This window comes from Patagioenas fasciata, chromosome 12 (genome assembly GCF_037038585.1).
Source record: "Patagioenas fasciata isolate bPatFas1 chromosome 12, bPatFas1.hap1, whole genome shotgun sequence".
In the NCBI taxonomy this organism is placed as follows: domain Eukaryota; kingdom Metazoa; phylum Chordata; class Aves; order Columbiformes; family Columbidae; genus Patagioenas; species Patagioenas fasciata.
In genome coordinates this window covers 5,750,060-5,762,473 of record NC_092531.1, presented here as the reverse complement: position 1 = coordinate 5,762,473, position 12,414 = coordinate 5,750,060, and the positions used below count along the sequence as shown (strand labels likewise).

Sequence of the window (12,414 nt, the reverse complement as noted above, 5' to 3'; positions counted from 1 at the left end):
AGAACGGGAATGTGGTGTCTGCCTTCCCTATGCTGAGCAAAACCTATTCGTGTACGGTGTGTTGTGGCCCCACGAGTGTCACCGCAGCTTCTCTTGGTGTCCCCTGCACTCCCCATGCTGTGGCTGCAGCTGTGCTGGCTCCTTACTGGTAGTGCAAAGTCCCGGGGCTGCGGGCATGAGGCGCTAGAACTTCACTTAAAATTAGTCTGGGGTATTGATTCCCCCTTCTCCTGCAGCAAGGCGGTTGTTTTAAGGTGCCTGTGTGCAATGGAGGGGGAAAACTCACTCTGGCAGCCTGGCTGCATGGCTGCTGTAACTACAGAGACGTTAACTGTAGCTGTAGGAGGTGGTTGAGATGCCCCTTTGCCTTTCAGACATGCAAATGTTTCCCTTGCCATGGAGTTGCTTGGTGTCTGTAGGAGGTGCTGCTTTTTGGCTGACTAAAACATTCAGCCTGCTCCCACCCCACTGGGGCAGAGTCTGGCTGGGTGGTAAAAACTGCAGACGAGCTGTTTTTCTGGAACTGCAGCAGGCTATTGTTTAGGACATCAGCTTTTTTTCTTCTTTACAAGCTTATTTGATGAATTACAAAAGAAACTGCACTGTGTTCAGTCTCCAGGGCCTCAGTTGTGCTGTTTCCCTCTTCTGCTGCCCTGCCCCAAATGTGCAGATGGCTCCACAGCCTCTGGGCATGGCAGGTGTATCCATGGTGGCACTGAAACCCATTTCTTCTGCCTGGCTTCTGTTGGTAAGAGCTTTCCCATTGATCTCATCACCTCTGCAAGGAGATGGGGCAGAAGGATGGACTTTCTAGATGATGGTGGATGAAGGGAAGGATTTGATACTCTGCCATCCCTTCTGTGCTGAGTAATGTCCCAGTGGACAAACTTCTATCTCTGGAGATTAAAATGTCCCTTTGTCTCACCTTGCTGGGGGTGCCAGCCAGCAAAGGTGACCCACTGGAGGACCTGGTGTTACGCAGCTGCTCAAAAGTCTGGATCCCTTCTAAACAGCCTTTCTGCAGCTCTGCGGTGAGCGTTCAGAGGATGAAATACTCATTCAGAGTATGACTTCGAAAAGTGCATGCATGTGCTCGTCTGGCACTGGCTGCCACTGCCAAATGTGGTGTCCAGCTCCTGTGCATTGAGTGTGCAGGTGCCAGACATCGCTGGTAACCTAAGAATTTGCAGCCTGGTATGATGTTCTACTAATGGGAGTTTCTTGTGAGCACATGCACTGTTACATGTGCCTTCAGGCTTGTGACATGTGCTGCCCTGTGGCAAACGCTGTCTTCTGCCTCTATAGAAAAGCTTCCACCAACATTCCTGCTGTGTGGGGAAAGACCTTGAGCAGAAGGAGCTGGACAGCTGCAAGGTGAGAGGTTCTTTTGCTCTCTGCAGGTCTCAGTTTTGAGATTACTCCTGGAGTCCTGCTCGAGTTTTAGGCAAGTTAAGAGCACAAGTGCTGCTCTGCCAGTGGCTTGTTCTGCTGGGTGGTCTCCCACAGACCCAAGCTGAGGCAGAAGTACTTGTTTGGTGGGACAGCTTACTGGTGGCAGAGCTTTGTCAGTGCTAGCTGTCGGGAATACATTCAGTGGATGCACCGTGTTGTGTTATCTTAAGGCCTTGTTCAAGGCATTAAAGCATCATTTATCATCAGCACAGTGGTAAGGTGGTTTATTTACCCAGAGCCCTTTCCTGAGCTGCCAGCATTGCTAAGCCTGGCTCCTTAGGGCTCAACTTGACATCCATCTCTTATAAAATGAGCTTAGCCAAAGCTACTAGGAAGGTGTAATTCCTAAATGGCTGTAAGTTATAATATGCAGGGAAGAAAACTGCATGCTTTGGGGTCCTTGGCAGGGGCTGAAAATCTTAAATTGCAAGTCTAACCGGCACTTGGAAGAATAAGTTGTGCTGTGGACGACTGGGTGTTGGGCATCGGTTGGGATGTCTTTTCCAAGGTGAGTGCTGTGAATTGCAGCTTGTGCTGATAGTGATCTGCTTGAGATTAGGTGCATTCACCTTAAATGTAGTAGCTCAGGGCTTTGTAATTGGATCTAAAAGATGGTTTGGGGTTGGCCCGAGGAGTTGAAGCCACCACCCACCACCGTGGGCTCAGTGTAGCTGTGGACTTGTGCTGCAAAACATCCAGCTCAGCTGTGATGGGTCCATGATGCTTGTGTGTGCTCCCCTGGTATCTTTAGGGGCCCCAGGATGATGCAGGAATTAAGAGGACTAATTGCAGCAGCGTTGTCCTGGTCACTTTTACTAGCAAAAGCTCAGCTGAGGAGGAGGAGTGGTTCATAAAACACTTGTTCTCTAGAGAGCGACCCGAGTGCCTGTGAGCTGGAGGAGTGCCACGCCGGTGTCGAGACAGCTCCACACAGCTCTTAAATCCGTCAGGGTCTGGCTCACGCGCTTGAAGATGGAGCACGCTGGCTCCCAATCCAGGCATTAAAGCTGCAGCAGCAAGTCAAAAGTCAGAGCTGAGTTTCTATTAAAAGCCACCTTTTTTGCTGTCCCCTGCAAAGGAGCGTTGGCACGTGTGTCTCTTGCAGCTCCGAGCGGAGGCAGGAAAAGTTCCAGAAGCTTTCTGCAAACGGTTCTGGGCAGCAGAGCTGCTGGGTGTGAGCAGATGAATGAGAATCATGTTGACCCTTCAGTTAAAATTTCACCCATAGATGTGAAAAATACTTAGGTATTTGCACTTGGTGGTGTTATTTTTTCTTAGTCTGAGTTTCAATGTTTGCTGCTTCACTTTGGGATCTTGGCAAGATGCATCAGCAATTTCTGGTGTCATGTGCATTGGAGATTTTTTTCTCTGCTTGAGGAGGAGACAAGGCTGACTTTTCCTGCAAGAGCTGCTGTTTGAGTGGCCCCAGTGATGTGAGGGCTTTCTTTCAGATGGGCAGCTTCTGTCAGGCTCTTGTGCCCCATTTCCGGGGAGAGGGTTCAGTGGGAAACCCCCAGACAGGAGTTGGGGGGTAAGAAATAAGATCTGGTCTCTTTGTTTCTTAGGCTACCTGCAAACACAGTCTTCAGGGGATGCAACCTGATCGCTAAGCAACTGTAAAGGAGGAAATTTTGTATCTCTGCAGCTTTTCCTCCTGATGTCCCAGTGAGCAGCTGTAGGTACCAAGTGAGGCAGGTTCAGATGCACTGAGGTGATGTGGGGTCTCCCGTGAGCTCAGATCAGCCTGCAGAGCGTGTGACCAAGTGCTGCCTGTTCAGACCCGTCACAGCTTCTGGAGCGGATGAAATCCATCTGCGTTCACAGTGGGATGTCAGCGCTGCCAGGACACCAGGTTAGCAGTGGGTCACTTGTAGCTGGCAGGATTTTGCATGGTGGTAAGTGCTGAAGCACTGATGCCCAGGGACTAGATTGCTTTAAAGGCCAGTAATCCTCATACTGGTCTTACTGGTTTTCTAGCCATGGTGACAGCTGAGCAATCCTAAGAGCAAATGTGTAAGAGTGGCAGTGTGGTGGCAGAGATGGGGGTGAAACAAATGGGGCAAGCAGCTGGACCCTGGGACACCTTTGGGTGCTCCCGCTGAACCCCTCAACCCTTGCTGGTGCATCCCAAGTGGAACTTTGGTCCCACCTCCCTGATAAGCAGGGGGTGAGGGGCAGGATGGTGTTGCCTGTGTGGTGTTTGCCGCTGTGGGTCTCCAGGAACGCTGCACACACGGGGTCTGCGCAGGACTGCTCTGCCCAGCATTACAAACCCCCACTCAATGGCCGAGATGTTTGTCAGCAATGAGGCTCAGGCCATGGCATCAGCTGCTTTGCTTTGACTCTTGCACTGTTCAGTGACTAATCAGATTTTTGAGCCTGTTTAACAAATTCAGCTGTCTCCCTCAAACAATACGCTGGCTGTATTTTTAAATGCATCACGTGGCTTCAGAGAAGTCGGCAAAGGAGCGTGGTGGCGCGACTCGCCTGTGCCGGGAGATGCTGTGCCCTGCCCGGAGTGGTGACGAGGAGGGAGCAGTCTCCTCCCCGCCTCGCGCCGTCTGCCGCAGCTTTTTCCCCTGGCAAACGCGCCGCAGCCCCACGGGGCGGCTGCTGCTCCTCCTGCTCTGCCCAGGGTGAGTACCAGCCAGGTTTTTCTGTGGCTGCGGGGCTGGGTGTCAGCGCAGGTGCTGCTTTTGGGGAGAGCCAGAACAGATATTTGGGCAGGAGGCCCTTTTCCAAGCGCAGTCAGAGTTCATAGTTCTGTGTTGCAGCCGAAATGAGTCCGTGCCTCTGTTGGGGAAACTCGCAGGGATAAAGCTCTGTAAATGTGGGAAGATGTTGTGACTTGCTGATGGACTCTGCAGACCAGCTCTGCCTTGGGAGGAGGTCGATGCTTCAAGTGAAGGACACACCTCTACCTGTCTGGGGTTTCTGTGGGTGCTTTGAGGTTTCTCGCTGCAGTGTGAGGCTGGAGATGCCAGTTCCATGCAGGTACGTTGCTGTGTAACGCACCTTGGGGTGGGTACATCCCAGCATCTTGCTTTGAGCACACTCAAACTTTCCCTGGCACTGGCACAGAGTTGATACTGATGTCTGACTGCACTTGAGCATGATGGCATTTTTTTACTCATCTAGTTTGGGCAGTAGTTTGGATTATTTTTTACAAAAACTACTGAAAATCTGGGTTAACCTTGTGGCCCTTGCTGGTTTGGATCAGGTGGGGCTGGAGGATATCAACTGGATCCCAAGCTTGCTTTGCTGCAAACTGGAAGCTTCAGGGTGAGCTGCCTTGTTTTGCAGCCTCTGAATAATTAAAACAATTTCTTGAATGCTTTGCTCTTTTGGTTTGGGGACATGTCCAGCTTGCTGAGACTTGCTCCTCTTGAATAGAGCTGGCTGCTGTCGTGTCCTCATGGGATCCCTGCATTCCCTCTCTGGGGTGGCAGCTGAGCCGTGGAGCAGAGCAGGACTTTTGTGACCCCTTGGTGGCCTGGTGCTCTGCTCAAGGGGGTTGCTCGGTTCACAGGGAGAAATATCCTTGGTTGGGTTCTCAGTGGTCGGAAAACCTGCTGCTGTGCGAGGGGAGTGGTCTGGCACGTACTCGCCTGTTGGCTCTCAGGCAAGGCCTGACCAAACAGGCTGTTGTGAGTGTTCTGGGGACGGTGCTTGCTGCTGGGAAGCATCTTTGTCAGCAGCTGGGCTGGCATGTTGCTGGCTGCCTGTAGCCATCTCCTGTTGGGGCTGATGTCTGTGGCATCTCACCTCTGAGCCTGCAAATGCCTGCTGATGAGCCAGGCCTTGCTATTCTCAGTCTAGGCATTGGTGTGTGCAGCTGTGGGCCTGGTCTGTGCCCCACAGTTGCTAAAACTGTGAGTAGACGCTTCTGCTGAGTCCCATCTTGTTCCAGCACAAGCAGCAAAGAAAACCCCCTAGTGTAATGGCACAGAGGCCTGTCTGGAGCATCTCAAGCTCCATAACTATGACGTGGGGGCTTCAGTTCTGGTCCCGATGAAATGGGATCTCCCGGCTGATCTAGTAACCCACCCTCGTGTTCGTCACCCACGGCTGCTTCTGTGGGTTCCAGCCGTGTGGCACGGGGCTGTGACCCACAGCAAAGAGCATGCAGCCTTTCCAGAGCGCTGTGGAGGTTTGGTACCTCTTGGATGTGCCACCTGCCAGACAAGCTATTTGTGAGCTGCTGGAACCCAGTGCCCTCCTGGGCCTCTGCCACGAGTGCTTGGAGAGAAGGAGATGTGTCATGCTGCAGCACTGATGGGCTCTTACTCTGTTGCAGTTCTCAGCATGCTGAGTAACCCTCTCGGGAATGTCCTAGGGAAGCCCCCGCTGGGTTTCCTGCCTCCAGACCCCATTGGTTCAGACCTGTCTGAGAAGTTTTCCACGCCAATGCTGAGGAACTCCCGCCTGGACTCCCGCTCCCTCCTGGACTCCCGCTCCAGCAGCCCCTCTGACTCAGACACCAGTGGCTTCAGCTCTGGCTCTGACCACCTCTCAGATTTGATTGTAAGTTTGGGTTTTGCACCTGCTCTGGGGTTGCTGGTGTTGTGCTGTGTTTCTGGGGAGCATGGCAGAGCTGGGGGGGCTGTGAGCTGCAGCCCTGCCTGCTTGGGAAGGGGAGGGAGTGCTGGAGGGAGCTGTCGTACCCACACTTGACACAGCAAGGTTCTACTATGACCCAGGGTTTGGAAGGAGGGCTGCTCATGCAATCCTCCTTCAGTGCAAGCTAGCAGTATCCTTGTAATTTTTTTTTCCTAAAAAAATGTTAGGGCTTTTTGGCTTTGTGCTTGCAGCCCTAAAGGGTTAATGTAGCTCCTGGAGGGGAGTGAATGCTTGTGTGGCAGGAGGGTGTCTGTGCCCTGATCCCTGCAGTGAGGTGGCTGATCAGCACAGCTGTCTCCAGGCCTCAATCTCGGCTTCTCATGAGCTCCTGTCCCTGCCTTTGATTGCCCTTCCCATTTGCTGGCTGCATTTCTGCATCTCAGGCCTGTTTCTTCTAAAGCAAACTGGGTCTAGCCTGTTCCTGTTCCCTAAAGCACAGCTAAATTTGGAAGCCAGCGAGCGAGGTGTCTGTCTCGCTGACCTGCTCTGCGCTGCAGCATGAGCAGCAGCTCTGGGTGCCAGCGGGACAGCCTGGCTCTGACCAGCCCTGTGGGTGCTGCTGGGTGCCTTAGCACCCGAGGCTAAAACCAGGCCTGAGCTGTGCCTGGATCTGCTGAGGTGCAGCCCTGGGCTTGACCCTTGTGTTGGGGTGGGCATGAAGGACACAGCTGGCTTGATGTGGAGTCAGTTCTCTTACAGTACACCCTGGGGAGTTAGGATCTTGAGCTGTGAGTGGCTCTGGTGACAGCAGGGCTTTGTGCCGGCCCTGTTTGTGAAGGTCAGGTCTTCCCCAGTGTGGGTGGCTGGATCTGCAGAGTGGCTGGCGCTGAGCTACACTGCATCTCGCATCCCTGCTGGTTTATTAATCCTTGCTTTTACTCCTTCCGCCCCAGGAGAGACATGTTAAACCTGTGAGCAGTTGGGTCTGCAAGGTGCCTCCTGCTTAACCAGCCCTGCTGCTCATAATTTGGCCTGAGTTTGGGGGGAAACAGCTGAAGGGACAGACCTTCCCCAGGGAAACTGTGGCCCCATCAGGCTGCTGTGTGGGTGAGATGGCTGCTCTCCTGCCTCTGCCATATCTCGGAGGTTCTCGGGAAAACAGGAGCCCCTTCTGCTGCTGTGGGTGAGGGCAGGACCCTCGGGGATGCATGCTGGAGCTTGTGAGAATGGGAGGAAACAGTCTCAAGTTGCACCAGGGGAGGTTGAGGTTGGATCTGGGGAACAATTTCTTCCCCAAAGGGCTGTGGGGCATTGGAACAGGCTGCCCAGGGCAGTGCTGGAGTCACCATCCCTGGAGGGGTTGAACAGACCGGAGATGAGGTTCTCAAGGACATGGGGTAGTGTTGGGTTAACAGTTGGATTTTATGATCTTGTGAGTCTTTTCCAACAAAAACAAAATCTGATTCTATGGCCTCCAGTATTCTGTTCTCCTGCTTAGAAGCTGTGTTTTAATGTGGACTTTCTCTTGCAGTCAAGCCTTCGCATCTCCCCGCCTCTGCCCTTCCTGCCTCTCAGTGGGGTGTCAAGAGACCCTCTCAAGATGGGAGTGGGGTCCCGGCTGGATCAAGACCAAGCTGCCCTGGCTGCAGTCACTTCCTCTCCGGCCAGCGTGTCAAAAAGATGGCCTGGAGCATCTGCGTGGCCTTCCTGGGATCTCCTGGACTCTCCAGAAGACCCTTTCAGTATCGAAAGAGAAGCCAGGCTTCATAGGCAAGCAGCAGGTAAGTTGGGTGGTGGGTCTCAGCAGGCTTCAGTGTGTGGTGATGGTCCTGTGCTGCTTGGAGGTCACATAGGTGACCCCTGTGCAGGTAACACGGCTGGGAGTGAGTTTGCAGCAGATCAGAGCTTTCTCCGTGTGCCAGCCAGCTGCTGGGTCTGCCTGCTGACAGCAAAACAGGCAGGATGTGTGGGCAGCTGACAGCAAAACGGGCAGGGTGTGTGGGCAGCTGCCTGTTGCTGCTGCTGCTCTGCTGAACCTATGGTTGTGGAACACGGGGATTTGCCTGGAGACCTGTAGGAGGTTGCTGGTCTGTCCTGAATGTTGCTTGTGCTTGTCCCAGCTGTGAATGAAGCAACCTGCACCTGGAGTGGGCAGCTGCCTCCCCGAAACTACAAGAACCCTGTTTACTCCTGCAAAGTGTTCCTGGGAGGAGTCCCATGGGACATTACGGAAGGCGAGTAGCCCCCAGGCCCTGCACTTGGGGTTTGACATCAGGAGGGTCTGGGATGGAGCTTTCTGGGGGGACACTGACATCTCCCTTCCTGTCTGTAGCTGGACTGATCAACACCTTCCGTGTTTTTGGCTCACTGAGTGTGGAGTGGCCTGGTAAGGATGGCAAACACCCACGCTGCCCTCCCAAAGGTAATATGCCTAAAGGTAATAGCGACACGGTAGGGTTACATTTTTCCCATGCTATGTTACAGCACGGATGCTGGGCTGGTACGGCTGCATGCTGGTGACTGGATGGTACAGAGCACCCTAGGGTAAATGTCCCGCTCTCACTTGGGTCAGCACCAGGGCTGCAGTGCACTGTCACCTCTTGTCTGGTATCCCCGCTGTCCCTTGCAGGGCTAGGCAGAAACATGGGGTGGGGAGAAACCTCCTCTGGTGCCTCTGGAGCCCTGTGTGGGGCTGTTTTGCTCTGGGTAATGGCTACTAGTCCCTGCTGCCAGTGCAAGCACCTTGATTATGTGCACCCTTGACATAAATCTGGCAGGCTGTGGGGACCAGAGAGCAGAATAGCCCCCACAGCACAATCCTGGCTGAAGCAGCTGGGCCAATACATTGTGTGAACAGTACATTACTGGGTAAGGAGTGACTGGTTTGTAGTCTTGGTGGTGCCTGGTGACCTCATTCAGTCACCAGAGCGGTGCAAGGTATGGAGTGCTGTGCTGATGGGAACGATTTTTTTTAAAGCCCTGAACTTCTATTTCTGGGCCAAGGCATCCTAAATGTGAAGTAAGATCTGTTTTCCTGCAGATCATGCTATGACCAGGCTAGTGGTGCCCACTTGTCATGTCTAGATGTGGCTTTGTGTGTGAGGGATGCTGGCCCATGCGGCACTGGCTACGGACAACCTGTTCCCTTGTGCTGTGCTGCGTTTGGCCTCTTGCCCACATGGGCTCTGTGGATCTTGTGTGCAGAGCCTGCTGCAAATTGCTGCCTTCCCCTCAAAGGGGCTGGGGGCAGCAAGGGACATGCAGTGTGGATACTTCAGATGGCACCTGAGAGTGATTATTTTTTCTTTTTCTGGAATATGTCTGCCAACTGGGATGATCTTTCTCCTCTGCTACAATTCTAACAACCGCTTCTTTCCCTTCGCCTCTGAAGGATATGTCTACCTGGTGTTTGAGTCGGAGAAATCCGTGCGTGCTCTGCTCCAGGCCTGCTCCCAGGACCTGCTGAGCCCTGATGGGCTCAGTGAATATTACTTCAAGATGTCCAGCCGCAGGATGCGCTGCAAAGAGGTGAGCAGGCCTGTGAGGGCGGCCTTGCAGGGAGCACTGATGAGATCCTTGGGGACAAGGGGTTGCACTGTGTTACTCCAGGAAAGCAGAGGTCAAACTGGCTCTTGGCCATCTTTAATTGGTGTGTTCCTGCAGCAGGGCTGATGCAGGCAGGGAGGGAAGTGTCAGATTGGTGTTTGTGTCCTTCACAACCACTATTGTTGGGAGTTGTGACCTGAATCTGTTGGAAACTCTGATTTCATGAAGCTGAGCAGCTTTGGTTAGCTGGAAAGGAGCATGGAAACATGGATTTTACTGCTTCATTTTCTGTTCAGCATACTCTTGCTTACAGAGACAGACTTTAATCCCTTTGCTTTGTTAGACCTCATCTGCTTGCAGAATGAATGGCTTTCATGCTCACTGCAGGCAGATACTTTGGATCCGCAGCTGTAAGTGCAGCTGCTCTCCAGCACAGCCTTGGCTGGCTGACCTGTGCTCTGGAGATGCTGAGGCTGCCAGAGGCTCAGGGTGGCCTCCCAGTAAAGAGGGATGAGTTTGAGATTTGAGATTCCACTCTTATCTAGATAGGCACAAACTCGTTGTGCTTCAGAGAGCTCTCCCGCTGGCTATTGGCAGTGCTTTTGTGCTCAGTGATGTAGCTCTGGCAGAAGTTTCTCCTCTTTGGAGCCCTAGATTGTCTGTCTAGCAGATGGAAGCTCCTGTTGAAGTTGGCAGTGGGTGGGTTGTTTTGTTGATCAACAACAAGCTCCTGCGCAGGGTGGCATCTGACTGGGCTGTAAATGTTGGTAGGTAAAATCTACTCAAGCATGGAATACTTCCTGGACACCAGCCCTAAGGGACCAGTGTGTTGGATTCCAGTTTGGATGTGGGCATAAAATGAGTGGCATTTGAGTTTTGGGCTAAAGTCTGAGGTTTTGGGGTGGCTTCTGTCAGCTGAGGGTACTGAAGAGCAGCACAGCACGTGGCTTTGTGGGCCCTCAGCCAACCGACTTGCTTGCATGTTTTCAGGTGCAGGTGATCCCGTGGGTGCTGGCAGACAGCAACTTTGTGCGCAGCCCATCACAGCGGCTGGACCCCAGCAAGACTGTGTTCGTGGGGGCCCTGCATGGGATGCTGAACGCTGAGGCCCTGGCAGCTGTCATGTACGACCTGTTTGGAGGGGTGGTCTACGCTGGCATTGACACGGACAAGCACAAGTACCCCATTGGTAAGTGCTGGTCCCCCAGGATCACTCATGATGTGTTCTGAGGAGCTTACAGCAGTGTCCCTTCGTCCCTTGATGGCAAAGATGCCCAGAGCACTGTGGGGACAGCTGGCAGAGCTGATGTGTCTGGGAGCTGGAAGGTCCCCTGGATCATTCTAGAACAGCCTGAGGTTTTTAATATCCTCTGAAGGATTTTTCTGCCCTTTTTCAGTGCTGTTAGATGCTGCTTTAGTTGCTGTTTCATCCCCAGAGCTGTGAGTCTCACTCTGGTTCCTGCTGCCTGTCAGGGCAAACTTGGATCCACTGGCTACAAAGCAACAGGACAGGGCCATGGGCAGTGTCCTGTCCCCACTGTCCTCTCTGGTTCCCCTTCAGGGTGCTGAAGTGTCACAACAGTGTCCCCTGTACCTCCCCGGTGCCCTCACAGGACAGGAGACTGAGATTACTGATTTATATGGAAGACCCCTAAGCATGAGTTCCAGCTTTTCAGGCTGCAGTGTGTTGTGAATCTCCTGTGTGTTGCCAGGTGGGAACATCAGGGTTTGGTGGTGCAGAGCTGTCAGCTGCTTGTCACTGTCCTTGGGCAGCTTTCAGGCATTTCTGGTCAAGGCTTTGGTGCCCAAGGCCTGGGGTCTGGACATGCACTCAAGTGGCTTTGGGGACAGTCCCGAGTGGGGTTGGTGATGGAAATATGAGAAGCAAATAGAGTTCCTGTATGAGCGCAGATGAACTCTTGTGTGGTGTGAAGTCCCAGAGCATGACCTTAAAACCTGCTGTAGCTTCACACATAGCCAGGTGGCTCCTTGAAGTAGGTGAGATCTGTGGCTCCCAACAGCGGACTGGTACTTGGAGTTATTGTAGCATTACAGCAACAATCTCAATTCTGGTAACTAAATTGTACCCTGATTTTGCTTAGTGTGGACTGAAGCATCTCCTGTGAGATGCTGCCCCAGGCTTGGCAGAAGGTTCCTCATGGGAAGAACGTGCCTTGTGCTGAATCATCTTGAGTAGTGGGTGATACTGCTGGAGACATTAGTTATAAAAGTCAGTATCTGATTGTAGTTCTGAGGAGCTGCCTTTGAGACCAGCCCAGCAGAGGAAGCTTTTGGGGACAGAGTTTGTCAAGAAGGTATTATTGGCCCTTTCAGCAGAGGAAGGACCCCTGAGCATGGCCGTGATCCCCACACACAGCGTAACCCCAACCAGATCCAGGCCCTCCAGCCTGTGTCCTGCAGGATGCTGCAGCAGAAGAGTTAATGGGTTCTGGGCAATGCTTTGCACTGTGGCTATGTGTGGTGAGCTGAGCTTTAGTGATCTGCTGGTGCGTAGGACAGGCTTGTAACAGCCAAAGCTTCCTTCACACCAAAGAAAAACTCATAGGTAATCACGGTTTTCCTGGAGCTTAACAAGACTTGGCTAGAAACCTGTGCAGGAACGCTGCTGACTAGCAGTGAAGCTCTAAAACATGAGGCTCTGGGATGAGTGGGAGGCTCAAAATAAAACCTGCTGAGCTGTCTCGGCACCAGCTTCTTCCAGGTGCAGGTGGGGAGGCCTCAGCTGTGCCCTGGCAGCCTCTGGCCACTGCCTGTCCTCTTGGGACTGCTGCTGCCTCTAAACTTGTCTTAACCAGCCTGGAGGTGTCTGTGGAAAAGCTTTTCTGCTGCCTGCTG

General features: G+C 53.0%; 1 protein-coding gene across 7 annotated transcripts in view; it reads left to right on the top strand.

The window, feature by feature from the left end:
• The window catches only part of CPEB1 (cytoplasmic polyadenylation element binding protein 1), a 37,561-nt gene that overhangs the window by 22,698 nt on the left and 2,449 nt on the right, over positions 1-12,414 (top strand). For 4 of the 7 annotated variants that reach the window (XM_065847104.2, XM_065847109.2, XM_065847108.2 and 1 more), the window contains 6 exons: positions 5,750-5,976; positions 7,544-7,793; positions 8,133-8,246; positions 8,345-8,449; positions 9,404-9,540; positions 10,549-10,747. In XM_065847104.2, the coding sequence (XP_065703176.2) occupies positions 5,750-5,976; positions 7,544-7,793; positions 8,133-8,246; positions 8,345-8,449; positions 9,404-9,540; positions 10,549-10,747 (1,032 nt within the window). Of the gene's footprint in view, positions 1-3,952; positions 4,089-5,749; positions 5,977-7,543; positions 7,794-8,132; positions 8,247-8,344; positions 8,450-9,403; positions 9,541-10,548; positions 10,748-12,414 lie in introns of those variants that run through there. The other 3 variants (XM_071813716.1, XM_071813715.1, XM_065847106.2) reach the window with 3 other exon arrangements.